The 19,315-nt window shown below is 44.9% G+C and overlaps 1 protein-coding gene across 1 annotated transcript in view; it reads right to left on the reverse strand.

Annotated features, from left to right (window-relative positions):
* Positions 1-19,315, reverse strand: part of TNFAIP2 (TNF alpha induced protein 2) — a 29,885-nt gene that overhangs the window by 2,680 nt on the left and 7,890 nt on the right. The window contains exons 2-11 of the mRNA XM_034768979.1: positions 17,221-17,638; positions 14,670-15,309; positions 10,100-10,214; positions 8,554-8,676; positions 7,193-7,293; positions 6,990-7,088; positions 5,271-5,397; positions 3,602-3,724; positions 1,738-1,893; positions 431-552 (exon numbers count right to left, since the gene is read on the reverse strand). Coding sequence (XP_034624870.1) covers positions 431-552; positions 1,738-1,893; positions 3,602-3,724; positions 5,271-5,397; positions 6,990-7,088; positions 7,193-7,293; positions 8,554-8,676; positions 10,100-10,214; positions 14,670-15,309; positions 17,221-17,623 — 2,009 coding nt within the window. The 5' untranslated portion in view covers positions 17,624-17,638. The remainder of the gene's footprint in view (positions 1-430; positions 553-1,737; positions 1,894-3,601; positions 3,725-5,270; positions 5,398-6,989; positions 7,089-7,192; positions 7,294-8,553; positions 8,677-10,099; positions 10,215-14,669; positions 15,310-17,220; positions 17,639-19,315) is intronic.

The raw sequence follows: 19,315 nt of genomic DNA on the forward strand, positions 1-19,315 counted from the left end.
TTAGCTGATGGGTCACCAGCCAAACAGTCACAAAAAATTACATGTTGTGGGGTGGCCTGGAGGACACCTAATCTGAGCTATAAAATCAGTGGCGGCACAGCTGAATTATGGAACTTGGATCTGTATGTACTTTGGAAAAGCGGTCAGGAACATTTAGGGAAAAAAAAATATCTATATATACCTCCTATCAAGATCTCTGAACTGTACCTTGCTAAAAGGGGAGTCGTTACCCAACATGTAGCAGCGTTCCTAGGCACCTGGCATGGACGATGAACTCTCTGCTCTCTTTGTAGCAGGTCTTGAAATGCTTGAACCTGATCTAGAAAAGCTGATGCTCAAACTAGCGGCTTTTCATCTAATACTCAAGTATCTTCATGGAACTACTGTGGACATTCCTATTAATGTTCAAATATTTTTCAGTACCTCTTACCTGATATCTGGGTATGTACTAGCAAGTGTAGCAACTTCTATTTTAATGCTATTTGAATCCTGAAGTCTGATTATTTCAGCCAGTTTTGGGAGTGCAGAATCCAACCATGTGGCCTTGGACCCCTATCAGAAAAAAGTAACCAGAGTAAACAGTCTAATACAGGTCCATTGGGATTACAAAACTCGGTCTGCATGGGGTGGGGACATAATCAAGGAAGGCTGTTTCAATAGGATTCCAGCTAAGCCAGTTTCTAACACAATTGGGTTCACCATGAAGGAAGGAACCAAACAGCGATTAGAAATAATGCCCTATAGTTTTCAGAGACATTGTTCTAAACTGGATTTAGCCTTGCCCAGACTTTGAAAAAACAAAACAAAACACTTATTTAGCTGGACATTTGTTTAAAAACCTATTACGTTCTCTAAACTGTACACAGTTCACTCTTCCCTAGCCACTGGTCTACTTGCTACTCCCCAGTATGATCATCTTCTCAGCTACTTAGTCTGTTTGTTACCCCTGGATAGTTGCAGTGACATGACAAATGCAGGTTGCATCAGTGGATGTGTGCCAGATCTTTGACTTCTCTACTATCTGCTAAACCCCTTCCTTTATTCCCCTGGAAAAAAGCCCAAGCAGACCTGCCCTCCTGCTGCTGGAAACCCTACTTAGAATGAGTCCTGGCCTCCCTCCCACACCACCTGCTTTTCATAGTTACTATCCCCCCCTTCCAACTGGGTTCACTGCAGTTCAGTACAGAGCCATGAAAGGAGGGATAGGATTGAGATTAAACAAGTGTGAGTTGATAATTAATTCTCTTAACCAAAACACTGTTCTGAAAACAAAAACTGGCATTTCCAGACCCAGCCTAGACTAAAAGCAGCAGAGGCCAGGGAAATCAAGGGGCAAGTTGCATGCAAAACATACCCAGTGCATGTATTTATGCCACAGAACTGCAGCATCTTTATATACAATAGATAACTATTAGATAAACTTAAATCTGTGTAAACTGAGCATAACAGGAAAGGAACCAACTGCATGTAATCAGGAGGAAGTGGGAAATCACCATCGTACTTGGCAGCCCATTTTCTGCTACTAGGGTGTTAGACTTGTAAACTATGTAACCTTCAGTCCCCGGGCATATATTCCAACTTTAACTCCCCCTAACCGCAGAAAACTCCCCTTCCGTATAACATCCACTTGAAAAACCTACATAGCATTTGAAGAATTAATGCTAGAGGCTGAAGAAAACTCCCTTCAGAAGTTCATAGGACTAAGTTCTAAGGTGGACATGGTGAGCCATCACTAACCTTCTCTTTGCAGAAGCTTTGCAAGTGGGAGGCGTGAGCTGAAATGAGATTTGACAAATTTTGCTGTAGTTCTGGGGTTTTCAAACTGACTTTCTTCTTCATTAGCCTCACAATGTATTCTTTCACCAAGTGACCATGAATCTTCTCCATAATGCCCTGTTGGGGAGAGGAAATGGGAGTTAATGCAGTAGGATCATATGCGTGGAACCCACTGCGAGGGCTACAGATTATGCCAGATGTCTGGCATAGAGTATCTCAACGGCACTGACGTACAGAAGCCCCATAGCCCCCTCCTACTGTGTATCCAAGTCCAGTGGTGGTGAGGGGTGGGGACACAGGGGCCAAGCCCTGCAATTGGGGAAGATGTGGAGTTACAATGAGGCTCCAAGCACTCGCCTTTGACTTGACAGGAGGAACAGGCAGGGAATGGGCAGAGCCTCAGATGGTTCCAAAGAGTAGCAACAGAGGGACAATCCTCCCCCACCGCTGTCAGAGAGGACAACCTTGGGCAATTTCTTTTCAGTTGCTCCCAGCCCCAAGTTCCATAGTTGTCCCTGGTGGAGCTGATGCAGGAGGTGAATACCTAGAGAAGGTAATAGCTCCTGCCCACTCACCCAGAGGACTCGCAGATGTACAGCCTCTTTCCAAGGCCAGCCATCAAGGAACATAGCAAGAGCAGTCTTGGAGCTGGGTGAGTTAGGGGAGGAAAGAGGGAATGGAGGTGAAATTCACCAGGGGGACGAGAGGATGGCCTGGGCTAGCATACATGAGCTCAGGGAGAGGGTGGGGGTCTGTTTTGAATTTTTGTTTGGGACATCTTTGAATAGCATTAAGCCCCTTTTTGTACACGTGGATCAATGGCAATATGGTTCCAATGCTAAAACACGGTGTGCCAAATTCCTGCCCTCAGTTACACCTGGACAGCCATGCTGGATTCTCATTAGTTCTGAAGTACTCGCTCATCTCCTTATTACTGGCTGATCTGGAGTCCTGTTCTACCCAGTGCACAAACCCTCCCAGCCCCTTGCAAGCAAAGCAAATTATTTCTGGGAATTGGCTCTTTCCCTGAACGGGGATTTCCTATTGGGAACAAGTGATGCATCAGCGGTAGAAATATCGCAGGGAAACAGGAATCTCTGCCTCAGCTCCTCCTGGTCCCCTATTTGATTACATATATTACTAAATTTGCTCAGATTATTAGAGAGACAAAAGCAGGAAACAGAATTCTCACATGGGGTCTGTACATTGTCTATTTGAGGCTTGCTGTATAACCACAAGAAATATGGACTTGGACATTTAAATTCGCCTTGGCTGTGGCTGAGGATAGAAGCTTGCACTGCAAATCACAACATCTAGACATGGCCTGTTCTTGGGATTGGCTCCCGTTGCAATCACCCCTGCAAATACTTAGGGGTATCAAAGCCACTATAAAACTAATTTGCACATGTGCAGCCATGCTGGGGCTGAAGAACCACAGCCCAGATCCTTGGTGTAGACAAGGCCTTATTCTGAAAAGCTGGCTGAACACTGAAGCCTCTCTAATGTGCTTGGCCATCATGCTTAAGAAACCAGGGTCAGAAGGAGCTCCGTGGAACTGGCATTGATGGATAGGAGTTGATGTTGGCCATTGGGATGATTTAGGTAATCTGCACAGTAATGGAAACCCCTCCTTGGGAATGGGATTTGCAATTGTGAAAACTCACCAATTTAAATGGGGGTTAAGCTGGCACTTGCCAACATGCACACCGAGTCCTCTTGCAAAACCGAGATTGGTGTCCACATAGCCGAGTGTCAGAATGGTCCCTAGCTGACAAGCCAAGCTTGGATCCCCTAGAATTCTTTCAATGTCTCCCTTTGATTTTACCTGGTAAAAGGGGTCGCGGAGAGTCTTGAATTCTGAAAGGTGGTTGCTGGTGGCCTGAATGATTTCATCCATCGTTTCATTGCCCGAAAGCCATTTACTTTGTGTGAACTTTCTAAAAATAGTCTGAGGAAAAAACATGCTGTTCAGCTTCTACAAAACAAAGTCTACATGCAAGTATATACATAGAGATTTAACATCTTATACAACAGGTGTACATGGTGCTGTACAGAGAAATTAAAGATGGCCTGCTAAAGGCGAAGGGGTGAATGGGGGTTGTGCCCTTCTTTTCTTCCTTCTGATGAACAGGATAGAGGCCCTGAAAGGCTTAAATTAAAAACGATCTTTCTGTTTGCATTTCTTACATTAGAATTTCATGTCTTTTCTACTCTATGGTGACTGACAAGGACTGATGACATCGAGTTCCAAGGGGATGAAAGTCGAGGGAAGAGATTTTAATCAGAGATTGTCTTTTGTTGGAAGTTAAATAGATATTTACAAAAAAAAACCAAACAAACAAACCCACAACCAAAACAAACAAACAAACAAAAAACCATAGCCCCAATAATGACACTGGAGCAGGTTGTCTTCCTTAAGAGTCCATCCCTTTGGTCCTCTCAGTTAAGATTTGAGTTCACAATGAACTTCTCTGAGACCTCCCAAGAGGTCCTCGAGGAAAAGCGGGGAAGATCAGATTTGACCATCCTGATGTTTCTTTAATTAGAAACAAGAAGTGGAGAAAAGCCTTTTATTTCAAAGAAAGGAAAAGCTCAGAAGAAGCCAAAAAAAGTGAATGAGCCCAATTTTAAATGCTTCACAAATCATCTCTAGATTTGTATCTTATCCCCAGGAATTTACAGGCAAAGGCCCTGCTGCTGCAGACACGGGTGTATGTAAATAATGCTGTACATGTGAGGCGTCCCAGTTACTTCAATGGGACTACTTGTGCACGTTAAGTTACATTTGTTTTCAGGATTGAGGCGAGGGTGACCAGACAGCAAGTGTCAAAAATCGGGACAGGGGATGGGGGGTAAATAGGAGCCTATATAAGAAAAAAATCCAAAGATTGGGACTGTCCCTATAAAATTGGGACATTTGGTCACCTTGGTCCTGCTAGTGAAGGCAGGGGCTGGACTTGATGACCTTTCAAGGTCCCTTCCAGTTCTAGGAGATAGTTCTCAATTAAATGGAGATATCCTAATTGAGTTTTAAATAATGAAGGTGGGGCCTGAGACTTAAAGTTCAGATCTGGCTCTGATCTTTTCCCAAGTTTGGGTGTGATAGGTTGTGGGGTTTGGCTTTGGGCGCCTCTCTAATAGATGAGAAAAGATCAGATTTTTCTTTAGACTATAAACTTCCCATTCAGTTAAATCAATCAACCTGAAATGTATATTCATTGCTTTGATAAAGACAGCATGATGACGATGACCTCAGCAAAGTAACGTGATCAGATACTACGATGTGCAGTATAAACCCTGGAACACTGGGTTCCCATGTGTTTAAACACCCCGCCCCCAAAAAAGAAGAATTCTGGGAAAATTATGTTGAACCTACTTTTTTGTCCCAAATCAAATCAGTAACATATTAGACTTTTCCTCTACAGGAATATTTCATATGATACAATTACATCCCTATATGCTTGGTATTTATTCATGTAATACACACAGGTTACCTTTAACTCCAGAAACAAGTCTTGAAGCAGTACATCATAGCCAATGTTCTCTATTTCACTAAGCGTACCAAGTATTTTTAATCTCGTGCTGTCTTGTGCTGATGGTGTGGTTTTCTCTGTGTGGTCTCTGAAACAAGATGCAGGAATAGATTTGTTACCCAAAAGAGGAACGCTAGTGGGAGACACATTTTTAATAGGTCAAGAAAATGCAACTTAGCACCAGGACATCAAGTTTTGGTCATTACCCAAAAAGCAAACTAGAATTCTGAGTGGCTTCTATGTCTTAGAGTAGAAGTGATGGTCAGTGTTAATGGGAGGGATACTGATTACATGACGATGACTTTTTAATTTGTATGTCTGGCAATTGTTCTGTTATTATTGGATGTGCATGTAAATTATCATTGCATATGTGAATGGCAAAAAGGGCAGATCCAAATAGCCCTGCCACTGCCCCCGTAAAGGCCAAACTGCAGTGGAAATAACATCCCCTGCTACATAGGACCCAGCCGCTGCAGGAACTCCATACCTCCTTGCCAGCTTGATAGCAGTTCTTGGCACAGGAGTGCAGGAATGAAGTTGTGGGTGGCTGAGCTGTAGTAGGTTCATGGGGCACACAGTGCAGATACATGGACTCAAACCCTCACAAAATGAGTGGCAACAGGCAATATCTGATGCGCCTTCCTATAGCCCTGGTGGACACTGGCTACTACAGGCTGGGCCGTAGGATTCAGTTCCTCAGCCTTGTGCATAGGCGCCGACTCTGTGGGTGCTCCAGGGCTGAAGCACCCACGGGGAAAAAAAAATGGTGAGGGCTTTGCACCCATTGGCAGCCTCCCATCAACACCTCTCCCTCCTCCCCCGTGCTTCCTGTCCACCTTCAGCTCCACGGATCACTGCCTCCCCATCCCTCCCAGCGCCTCCCACCTGCCAGAGATCAGCTGTTTTGTGGCGTCAGGAGGTGCTTGGGGGGGGTGGGGAAGGGGAGAGGCGCAAGGGCGCAGTGTGTTTGGGGAGGGGGCGGAACTGGGCGAGAAGAGGCAGGGCAGGGGTGGGAAGAAGCAGGGTGGGGGTGGGGCATTAGTGGAAGGGGTGGAGTAGGAGAGGGCCTGGGTGGAGCCAGGGGCAGCATCCCCCGGCAGAATAGAAACGCTGTGCTTATGGCCTGGTGCCTTTTGAACAGTTTGACTCAGGCTCTGACCTCTCACGCAAGATTCGGTCTATTGTTTTTCAGTTATTTAAAGAAAATAATAGATAATAATATCTCCGCTCTATTAGGAGAGCCAAAGGGTACCTTAGTTTTGTAGCAAAATATTTAATGATGCACAGCTTGGACAAAGGAAAATGCAGTTGTGGAAACTGTCCTAATGGAATGAAACGGCTTGTTCCTAAATAATCAAATGGCACTTTTCTTTTAACCCAAGCGAATATCTATTCTACAGATGGGTACTTGGAGACTAGGTGACTTGTCCATGATCAATCAGTGTAAGGGGGACAAGTATATAGTGTAAATATTTGATTAAGCTTTTTGGATATTAGATACTGGAAGTTGCACTGTAGCTTCTCTCTCTCTCTCTCGCTCTCTCTAAATCAGTATGTAAATATTAAATACAATTAAAGGTTTAGGTGTGTTTGCTACTGTAATGCTCTTTACCTCCACAGCTGCAGTCACCCGGATTGATTACAAAGCAACAAGTTAAGCATTTTCAGTGTGACGCTTACCTAAAAATCATGCAGTTGTTAATATTTGCAATGATCATAGCCTTGAAATAGCTGTGTGGCCTGTTTTTCTCTTTAAATTCTTCTAAGGCCTTCTGGTAGCTAAAGGGGAGAGATTGAAAGAAGACATCATGATCAGTAACGTTGCAACTGGATGTCATCGTTGCGCTTACGAAGCTGTTTCCTGCAACAGATTGTTACTGTACCTTTTCAAAAATGTTGACAGCTCCACCAACAGTACAATGGACAGTTGTTTGCCCAGTTCAGGAGTAATTTCTGCAGCTCGCCTTTGTCCTCCATGAATAGTCTAGGACATAAAATTGATCAACTGTCAACTTCAAATTTCTACATCAACCCTCCCCCGCAAAAAAACCCCACAGGAGAGTGGCTAAGGTGGCTGATGTTGATTTCTTATTAGTTACTGGTGTTAGAAGAGTAGCGATCAATGCGCTAGGCGCTGCGCAAACACAAAGCAAGAGCCAGTGGCAGCTGTCTGCGTTAGGTGCCTATAACGAAAGATGGTGGAGAAGTGCCGTGACGTGTCCAAAGTCACACAACAGAGCTTGGAACAGAATGCTGGTCTCTCCCGAGTCCCAGCACAGGGTCCTAGCTGCTGAACGACACTGCCTGTGCTGGGAATAAGCAATGGAACTGTACTTATTTTGGACACTAGTGCAATATTTCCACCCTCTAGTTTCAATCAGGAACATAAATGAAGAAGAAGGAGAAACTAAACAGGAATTTAGAGGAAGAAAAAGTGTGACCATAGCGTCAAATGGTTTTATATATATATATAAAAATACACGCACACTTTTTGAAAAAAATCTTCTAATCATCTCGGGGGGGGGGGGGGGGGCGGAAGGAGGGGGAAGAGAGTCCTACCCAAGAAAAGATGAAGGAAAAGAGTTGATTTGTCTAACACAATCTGCAACTCAGCCAAGTTCATCAACAAATAACTGTTGTTTTGTTCATTTGTGTACAAGAGGCCCTACTGGTTCAGTTTTGGTTACACACATGCATTCCCCTTTGGTCAGGTCAAACAAAGGCAGGATTTTTCCCCTTAACATGTTTGAGGTGTGGGGAAGGGGAGTTTCCCAGCACTGCAGAACAGAGGGACCCGCTAGTCCCTAATGAATAACCACCCATGCAATCAGCCCATAGCCTCTGACTGAGGCAGGCCTAGTGGATAAAACATTGGCCTGTGCTGTGGGAGAACTGGGTTCAAATCCCTGCTCTGGTATAGCCTCCCTGTGTGACCTGGGGCAACTCACTTAGTCTCCCTGTACCTCCATTCCCCATCAGTCAAATGGGGATAACAGCACTGTCCTTGGTCACAGGGGTGTTGAGGATAAAATCCATTGATGGTTAGGAAGTGCAGAGTTACTATGGTGATGTCATAAATACTTAGAGAGATTTTTCCATAGCATTACATGGTCTTCCCTTTACGTGGATATCTAGAGCTTTTTGAATGGATTGTACTTGGTTTCAAATCCTAATATCTGCACGACAGTTATTTTTAAATATATCCTGGATCAAGTAAAACAACCCACTTCAGTGTGTTTGTTACCTGGATGACATCTATGGCTAATTCACTATGAAAATGTCCATCCAGTTTTTCCGGTTCTCTCTCTTCTGTCCACCTCTGTACTTCCATTTCTAAACTCTTGGCCAGCCAGTTCTTGACAGAAGCCTTGACAGAATGAAGGAAAAGAAACAACATTTACCTCAGCCCATGTACATGGTTTTTAATGCTCACAGTTTGTGGGCTACATTTTACTGATCAGTCATGTAATTTGTCTGGCCTAACGGAATTTTACATCAAACCCTGCTAGGAACTTGAAACTCTACTCTCTGCCAGTTACATGCTAACATCTGAGAGACTCGTAAAAACCCTAATCCCAGAGGGCCCAGTCTTTATTCATGACCATATTGTACCCTCCTGTGCTTAGCTCATGGGTGGGCATACAAGAACTCTGGAATTTGAGGCTTGTTTCAGTGTTCCCAATTAATGTTTCCTCAGGGAGAGGCTTGGAAGGTGTACAGGATATTGCCCCCTATTCCCAGGGGAATGGGAAATGGAAGCTCCAGTGCTGTGGGTCCTGCTCAGTCTCCCTTGTGGCTCCTCTACCAGCCAGAGTGCAGAAGATAATGCTACAAAAAGCAGCAGTCTTCTGGACACATCACCACCTGAATAGCTGCCAGGTTGGGAGGAGAAGCATGCTGCATATAGTGGCTGCTTCTCAGCGCTGACCCTTCCTGCTCCTGACATGGATAACTGCAGAGCCGCACAGCGCATACAGTAATTAACACCGAGAGGCTACTGCTGCATTCTGTTTGCTCTACAACTTGCCTGTCCCAGCTCACATCTGGAAGGGATTATAGTCTGGAGTTCCAGTCTAAACTTCCTCTCTATTTACAAGTCTCCAAGAATTCTAGCCTGATGTTTTTGACTGATCAAAAGGTTCTAAGCACTGATTACTAGAATGGTCACCACTTGTGGTCTTTTGGGGGGGGGGGAAGGGGGAGAGCAACCCAAGACTAACAGTCTCTCTGCCATTTCTGCAAAGATTCTTCAGTACAGTTAAGGGCTAGATTTTCAAAAAGCAGGCCTGCACAGTTGCACACCTTTGCATGCACCCAACCTGCTTTCACAAATGCTTTGGGTACGAGTCTTCTCTGACAACAGCACGTAAATCAGGAGTAATGCCACTGGAGCTACACTGGACATACCTGGCTAGGAGAGGAGAACTGAGCCCTCTCTGCATGCCTTACTTAGCACTGGGCCCCCCAAAAAATCTGACTGTTTATTCCCTCTTAGGGTAAGGCCTCCAGGGATAGGATAATTGTTTTTCTGTGTAAATAGCCATGCAGCCCCCAAGGCTGGGCTGAGCATCAAGACAACAGCATTTTGTTATGTAGGTCATTGTGCAAGAGAGAACATGATTCATTTCCCACCCGTTTGGCGAGGTTGAGCTGACATGTCTGATCTTGAATGGTATGTAAAATGACGCAAGGAGCAGAGCAATGCACAGGAACTGTGCCCTGGACAAAATAAAGCTTCACTAAGGCATGTCACAGAAATAAAGGTAAGAAAGGAATGAACAGATTCTCACCGCTTCATTATACAGGTATTTAGCTTCAAGCTGTTTGATCATTTTGGGTGGCAAAAGGCTCCCCAGTTTGGCTTCATCCAACTCTTTCACTAAAATGGAATTTTTTCTTATGTCACTGGAATAAACAAGCCAAGCAATCACATTTCATAGAGTCAGTGTAATTGAAGACAGTTGGTTTACATAAATCTAACATTGCTAAAGAAATTAGTGAAAGCCAGATGTAAAAATGGGTGTTGCCCTTAAACCCAGGCAGACCTTGGCGGAAAGGAGACAGCGCCCAGGCTTTGTAGCCCAAGTCTCCAGTTATAGTTTGTTCGTGCCTCTAAACAATAATGGACACTGGCACAGCTTGCTGTGGGAATTCAAATAGTGCAGAAGTGTTCTAGCCTAAATGGAACCAGGAGCTGAGTTTTGTGCCAACAGCGGAGTTCTGGTGGGAAAGGGAGAATTCAAAACAATGAAAATAAAAGAAACCCTTCCTCCTTCAATAGCTGAATTATCTGATGAGACCCTGGGTTTTAGTGACTAAAGGAACATTGAACAAGCAGTTTTTAGAATTTCAATGTCTAAAAGGCTGCTTTTGGTGTCTCATATCCTGCTGTTATTCTTTCTGTGAAATGCCTATTGAAGGGAGGACTGCTGGCTTGACATGGAGATAGAAATCATCTGCTACCCTGGTGTCAGTGTGGAATCACTCCATCAGCCTCAAAGGAGATGTACACTGAGGGCAGGCTTGGCAAAGTTGGCCTTACTCTTGTGAGCTGCAGTGAGTAAAGTTAGTGATTACCCAACCATCACTTCACAAATATCACATTGTACTACTAGCAACAATCCATGGGCTGCTTTGCTACAATTTCAGAAACTTGTTACCAGATCTTTAGCAGCAGTAGTGCTGTGCCAGGAACAGTTTAGAGGGGGAAGATGGCCAAGGTGCAGAATCTTCATTTTTTGTTGATAAAAGTTCAGTCAAAAACATTCACTCAGCTCTATCGTTTATCCCTCGCAGGGTATTTGTGTAAGAAAATAGCCAGGGTTCTAGATAATCCTACCCTAATCCAGTGGTCTGGAGTGTTGAAACATTCACTGATTCGCCCCTCCCAAATTACTCCTGAAACCACCCAATCGGTTTTCAAAACAAAGCCACATATTTTGGCTTATGCCAGAACTTTTCTGAATGGAATACACTGAGGGAGGCTTGCATGGTATATGTAACTATGTCATTGTTATTTCCCCCTCCCCACCGTGTGCTGCTCCTTTAAAATGTCTAGGGATCAGAGCTGTGCTGCTTCCCTGGTGCAAAGTTGCAGTAAAACTTGTATAGCCAGCTGCAGGAGGATTCACCCAGTGCAAGGGGAACCTGAGGCAACATGAATCACTGCTGTACCTCCTACTGCCTGCTGCAGGAGGCCTGGCCAAGGATTCTCTCCACTCTGCTGTTCCCTGACAGGTGAAATGGCCCCTTAGGGCCATAGGCAACTAACTTAAACCTATTTTGTGAGGGGAGCAACCAGTGCCCAGAATCACAGGTGGGAGGGGAGGCACAACAATGACTTTAAGGCCAACTTTGTACACCTTCCTTCCCCTCAGCTGCACTGAGCACTCCTTAGAATTAGCTCAGGCTCTGGGCCCAGAAGCCTGCCTTCTGCTACAGGTGACTGCTACGTTTCACTCAGGCTGTTAGATGAGAGGCATGGTTTGAGGAGAATCTTTCACAGAGGAAATCTACAGTCATCCGGTTTAAATCTCCATATATTCAAATAAAGTCACTCAGAGTGATAGGACACTGAGGTTTGTGTGTATGGAAAAACGGACTTGCTTTTAGAATTTCAACCCACTGGGGTAAATTCATCCCTGGTGTACATATCCTGTGGTGTCCTATGAAATGCCCAGCAACATCATGTATCCTCATTTACCAGTGGCAGGTGAGCGCCTTGTGCATGTACCCTCCCCCACTGCACAGTACGTGTTTAACATAGGAAGTAGGTTAGGCTGGGTATGAAACACTGACAGTCTCCGGGAAGAGAAACTCTCACATCCATATTTAGCAATACCAATTTAATCACATGTTGCACCTTATGAAAGTAGTTAAAACATGACTAGTCTATCAGTGTTTCTACCCCAAGTGCAGCAGCGCTTTTGGAAAAATTCTAAAATCAACCTCAAGTCAATCCATTTTACAGCAAAGCAGTACTTAGGAAAATAACACTTTGGGGTTTTAAAATCAAGTAACACAGCTTTTGTATTTACAGTTTGTGATAAGAAACAAGACTTCTTCACAAACCATATCTAACAGCAGAGCAACTGCTTTGTCTAGGGCTATGGAGGAGTTCAGTTTTACAAAATATGTGGTAGTTTAGCCCAATAACAGTCCTTTGGCTAATGCTCTGCTGGACTTGGGTTCCACTCCTTGTTCTCCTAACTCAGGGAGTGTCTACTAAGCAGCCGGGTGATGCGATTTCCAGTGTGGGTAGACATACATGCACAAGCGGAGTTCAAGCTAGCATGCTAAAAATAGCACGGGGGCCAGGGTGGCACAAACCGTGGCATGGGCTAGCTGCCTGAGCTGTACCCCCAGGGGGGCCAGGTGGGATTGTCCTCAGGCAGCTAATCCGAGCCATCGCCCACACTGCTGCGGCCTCACTGCTACTTTTAGTTGTTAGTTCGAGCAGAGCTCGCCTATGTCTACCTGAGCTGGGCATTACACCTCCCAGCTGCAGTGTAGACATACCCTCGGAGGTACACAGGGACTGTGGGTAATGCCTCACATGCTCCACCCTCCCAGATGACTTCACATCATGTTTCTCAGAAGCACAGGCCTGCAGTTGAATGAGGGACCAGAAAGAAAAAAGAAAAAAAGGTCCTTCGCTGCCCCAAGAGGAGGTGTCTGGGGTGGAGAAGCAGAATCTGGAAGAGTTCAATCAGACAGCTGGAGGGGTGATCAGGACAGGGAGCCTGCCCAGGCTAGCCTGATGTAGTGAGCTATTTGATTAAAGAGTGGCAGCAATGGACTTGACTCCCTTCCAGCCCCACTGGGCTGAAAGATTGCTGTTGTGGCACTCTGAGGGGAAGTGAAAAATCCTCCCCAGAGGATTAGAATAAACTGCAGGTGTGGATTTCAGGCCAGGCCCTCAAGATGGGGTAAATCAGCATAGTGCCATTGATTCCAAAAAATCAGCCATGTACTTGACACCAGTGGAGCAAAGTCAACTTACACATAAATATATGGGCATCATTGGAGCCAATGGAACTATGCGGATTTACATTAGTGGAGCATCAGGCCCAAGGACCACACAATACAAGACCTGGGGAATACCATCCTTTGTATTTAAGCCACAGGGTCAGGTGAGGGGACTCCCTGACTACTTAGATGCCCGCTCAATTGGCTGAAGAGCAATGGAGTGTAATTGGCATGACTCGGTGCACGGGAGCATGACGTTAAAGTGTAACTGTACGTGGTGGCAAATGATCCCCTACAGAGCATAGACAGAGAGGCATCTTCTGCCACCTGCAGGCTGTTAAGTTACAGTGTATAACGCGGCACAGCTATCAAGACACCCAAGAGCTCTTTGAGTTTCAAAATTACTCTCTGAATTGGATACTGTAAACATCGTACTTGATGCTGTACCTTACTAATCACTGCAGGCAAACTCCTACCCGGGGCCGTGTGAGTGTGACTGGTGGGGGCATGTGAGGGTGCACACACACATGTGGCAGCACTTGCCACAAGGTACTGGGAAAGGGACCTGGCTGCCCACCTGCCAGTTCTCACCAGCCTGCAGAACAGTATGGTCTGCTAGCATGGAGTGTGATGTGACCCCTAGGTGCCTTGTACACATGCTGCAACATGGAGCCTGCTCCAGAGGTGGGTGAACCCTGCTCCTTTCTGGGACCAGCCGTAAATTATGCTGTAGAGTGTCTCCCAGCTGCCGTTGCCCATCCTGCACTGGCAGGATGGCTCATACACCTTCAGATGGGTTCCAAACACATACCCACTTCCTTTGTTGTAAGCAGGCACACTGGGAAGGATTTTGCCATAAATATCCCCTATACTATGGCTATGTCCACACCATGTGGCCTGTGTCAGCACAGCCCTCTAGTGTACACCCAGCCTACACCGACTAAAGGCCTTTTTCTGTTCGTCTAGGAATACCACCTCCCTGAACAATGTTAGCTGCCTTGACAGAAGCCATCTTCTGTCAACATAGCTCAATCTACACAGGGGTTTTGTCAGCATAGCTATGTTGGTGAGGAGTGTGTTTTTTTCACACCCCTGTTGGATTCAGCTATGTTGACATAACTTAAGTGTAGACCAAGCCTAAGTGTTCTCTTATTAGGATACACTTTGCTCAGATACCATCTCTAAACGTTCAGAGAGAGAGAGAGAGAGAGAGAGAGAGAAACCACCTTTACTGATTGTTTCTGGAATCTACTATCCAAAATCTGGCATTGGCAAAACCACCAAAGATAACAGACTAAGTGATGAAACGCCCCATGCATGTATGGTATGGGAATACATGAATGCAGATCAGTCAACTCTAGTGAGAAACATACAGATATAATCACCACTTACTTTGGATACAGGTTCTGCACCCAGGTGAGGAGGAGATATACGTCCTTATCTCCCAGTTCAAACTCAGCAATCAGCTGCAGCTGAGAAGAGAAATAGCCATGGTAACATTCTGCATATGTGCTGCACACGTTAAACTGAGCATGGTAATGTTGTTTAATGCATTCCACCACTGTTATCATATCCTCTTTCATTGTCCTTCCCATGTGCAGAAAGCAAAGAGCAGTTGTAGACAGGTTCTCAGCAGAGCTAGTGCGCTGGAGGTCTTTCATACGATCAGCTACAGACTGCTTCACCGTGTCCATCCAAACCTCCTTCCATTTTCTGGGTCTGTAACTCACGATCTTGTCAGATGGCTTCTCTGACTTGTATTTCTCATCCGCCACCTCCTGCTCTTCTATTGTGTACACGGCATGCCGTAGTAATTTTGGATTAGCTGGCGCTAGGATTATTGAATTCTTTATGATGCTGAAGACTTTACACTTCAGTAGTTCATAGAGTGATTCCACTTCGCTTTGCTCCCTTGACAATTCCTTTTCACTCTTGTCACCTATGTTGTTGTAGAGGGCCCACTCCAGAGCCATCAGCTGTTGATTGGCATTGAAGAATTGGTCACTTTCAAGGTGCTCTCTGATTTGTTCAACTGTCAAAAGAACAACAATATTTGTACCCAACTGCTTTACGACCAAAGCTCAACAAAAATGGCACCACGATACTACAGCGCATTCAGTTATATACCCCTTTTAATGCTGATTCTTAGACTTCACAGCAAAGCGCCATTCAGATGACTTTTAGAGATCTCTGAATATTCCTGCCAGCTCTCTCACTAGAGATGGCTGTGACTCAGGCTGCGCCAAGGTATTACAAATCCAGGGGTTGGATGTGCTGCCAACTATTTTATGCTAAATTACTAGAGGTTCTACTCAGGGCTTATAGCTAGATAGCTTCAAAACTCAAGTGGGATATCTAGATCTGTTTTTACCCTCTGCCATCCATCTAGCAGTAGACAAGATCCAGGCTACTAAACTGAGCAGTACTTGCATCTTTATAGCAGGAACACTGAAGATTACGGGAAAGCGCACACAAACACACCAAAAGCTCAGCCAGTTGTGTTCTTTATTGTAAGTGTGTGTAAGTGATGGGGAGGAGTGGAAATGAGACAATACATCCTCAGGTCTCACCCGTGTCTGCTTGCTCTTCAAAGATCACACTGGACGGAACAGATGTCAAAACCTTAGTCACCAGAAGGACTACAAATCATTCAAAGTCCATTAATAGCACCACTGACCAACAGTGAAGGCGATCTGCTCATTCCAGTCATGTCACGCCCAATGACATCACTGGGAATTCGACACATGGATCACGGGCATACTAAGACATTGAAGAACGAGCATAAGCAAACAGAATACAACTAAAAAGCTTGGCACATGAAGTCCTAATATTAGAGAAAAATTTCAAACTGTTGTTGCTCCTGAACTTAGATTTCCGCTAGGATTGTGGAACAGAATGATAGAAACGGTTGGCAAGTACTCAGAATCCAGTGTCCAGCTCTTGGTACTTGCTGTTGTACCAAGAGCTGGACACTAGAACAAAAAACCGCAGGGAAAACTGATTTTTCATCCTATGCCATGCTTGTAGACAAGCCCTCAAGAACAGTGAGCATGCAGCAAGTTGAGGTATAAATCTCTCCTGCACTAGCCTGCCACACACTTCGTATCCGTGTGAGCCCTGCTGCCGCACACTAAAAATTCCAGGATGTGCTTTAATCGACACTCGTTTGAAAGCGGGGTAAGTCAAAATGCATGTGCATTAAGGAATTTATAGCGCACACTAGCAAGGTCCACACAGACAGACACTTCGTGCACGGCAGGCTAGTGTGGGGTAGATTTACACCACAGCTCACCACAAACTAAGTGTTCATATAGACAAACTCTGAGACGTTGGCCAGAATACAAATACTTGGTGCTAGCAGGTAAGCATCAAAGTGTCCAATCCTCCTTCAGGCACTATACTCTGGACTGGAGGGGCTGCTATGTTAGAATACCCCTCCCAGTAAAGGGGTATCATTGTCCAGCACTACATCATCCATTACAGAGGCCTGGCTTTGGGGATGACGTGGTTTCCAGGAACAACTGACAACAACAGGTGGTTTCCAGCTAGCCTCGAGGCCGCATGGATGCTGAAATGGTCAGCAAACCTGCTTGGCCTCCAGACATATATCCTGGTGGTCAGACACACACACATTTTGCCAAGCCTGTTTGTTATCTGTATCAGGGTTGGACATTTACATTGAACATAGACTACACAATACTAATTGCTTAGAAGGAGGAAGGGATAGTCTAGTGGACTTGGGAGACCTTGGTCCAATTCTTGCCTCAGCCACAGACTTCATAAGAAATCTAGTGGAAGTCACTTAATCTGACCTATGCCTCCATTCCTCACCTGTAAAACGGGGAAAATACTTCCCTATCCCTGAGGGGCACTGTGGGGATAAAATACACTAATGATTGTGGGGTGGCCATATATGTAGATAGATAGAACTGGCATACTGTACCTGCCAGTGGTTTGTTGTCTGTCACTGCTCCATCCTTTTCTGTTAGATTCGCTATCTTCTGACCACCCCGAAAATTGGAAAAGGCATCTTTTAGTTTTTCCTTTATCCCCCCCTTTTTCCTTTTGGGACTATCTCTGCACTCAGATGAATGAGAACAGCTCCCATTGGCTTCAGTGGAAGGTGCATGTGAGTCTCCAAGAGCAGAATCTTGTCCTTGGCTTTCAGTTTTCATCTGATCTTTTGGCTGGGTCTCTTCCACAGCCGATTCAATAGATACAGTATCTGGCTCGGATTCTGATGATGTAGAAGGTTTTCCAGGTGGCTTTACTCCAGTGATACAGTCCTTAGAAATCTTACCCATCCCAAAAGGACTGTTGTTGAAAAAGGGCATCATTTTTATCATCTTTGTTTTTTAAGCCTGTAAATTAGAGTAAAGAGTTGTCAGGCCCAAATGCTTGCATAAAAAAAAACAACACATCAGTGGCACAAAGTTGAAGGCCTATTCCTGGAAATGAAAATTGCTACGGTAATCTGCCGTTAAACATGTGTGGGCTGCACTGAGCGAGTTAGAGCACATGGCCCAAGAGTGTGTCAGTTAGATAGGACCCAAGACAACAACCTTGTTGACATTAATAACACCGAGGTGGGTGGATGTACTCCTGTGGAACCTGAAAGTGATGATTCAGAACTGTCTTTATTGGAAATCTTCAGGAGTCTGTATAAACACACGTCTTTCTACCAGAGTATGGTGGAAACAAGGAACTCAGTGAGGTTAGTACACACAGTCTGTAATATAGGGACACTGGGGCCCAGTCCTGCACCTAATCTGGGCCTGCTTCTAATCGATATGAGCACAGAAATGCATGCACATCTGCACTTGATGGTACACGGCAGTTGCCTGTAAGCGCAATCATAAAAATCAGAAAAGCTAGGTGTGCAAATGCATTTGTTGGGGGAAGTCGGGGATGGGTTTAACTATGCTCTCAATGAAGTCAATAGTAAAACTCTCGGACTTCAGCCAATGTTGAGAGCTTTTTGAAAATCCCATTTATAATGTTTAGGAGAACCAGGCACGTCCTGGGGAAAAAAATCTTATCAAATAATATTAATGTCTGCAGGGCATGAATTCTCCTGCATTAGCATAATATTTATTACTAGTCTCACTGAAACACCAAAGACCCGGGTCAGAGTTAGGGTCCCTTTGTACTCCATGCTGTCCAAACAAAGCAGGATACATCCCTGCAATGACTGATGCACTGTAGACTATTTTGGTCCCCTTTTCAATATATTCTGGAATGTAAGAACCTCCATTCCAGAAAACCTCTTGGTGCAGCTACAGTATCTAAAAAGATACAGATTGGCTGCTGTCAAATTCCCACACAAATAAACCAAATCTCTAGCTCCCACACCCTCAGAAGAGATGGGCCTTACATAGCACAAATGCTGACCTCCAGGCACTAGCTTGAAATAGCACGGGAAGCAAATTCAGCTCAAATTTTCTATAGTGAGAGCACCCTCCTATGGCAGGGAAGAGGGAGAGTTTCTTGAGATAGGCAGGCCCCTAACCATATAGGAATTTCCAGTGGTACTGGAATCAGTACTGCAATGTCTGGTACTATAAAATATCCAGTACTTGAAAAATCCACTCCCTATTGGTGCATTCTCTGGTGAATGAGGGACAAAAGCCATCAGCTTTTGGTACAGCACCTAGCACAGTAGGGTCCTTGTCCCTGACTGGGGCTCCTAGACACTACTGCAATACAAATAATAATTTAAAATAACAAAACCCAAACCAATGCTAAGTTTCTAGCCCTTGCTGCCAACACCACTCTTTGGCTCTCGTGCAGGTCACATCTAATGCATTGCTATATGCAGACTGGCCACTCTTCAGCATCTGCTGTGAAACTGTAGCATCAGAACAGTGGGCAGCTGCCTGGTTAGAAGTGGGGGAAGAATTTGGCTATGACCACACCCTTAACAAATGAACTTATAATATCAAGCCCTTCAAATGCTCTTCTTCAGTTTACGCTGTAAGATTTAGGGCCATGCACTAGGCTATATGCTTGATCACCCCCCTACGTGCAGCTTCCATTGA

Source organism: Trachemys scripta, chromosome 4, assembly GCF_013100865.1.
Source record: "Trachemys scripta elegans isolate TJP31775 chromosome 4, CAS_Tse_1.0, whole genome shotgun sequence".
Taxonomy (NCBI): Eukaryota; Metazoa; Chordata; order Testudines; family Emydidae; genus Trachemys; species Trachemys scripta.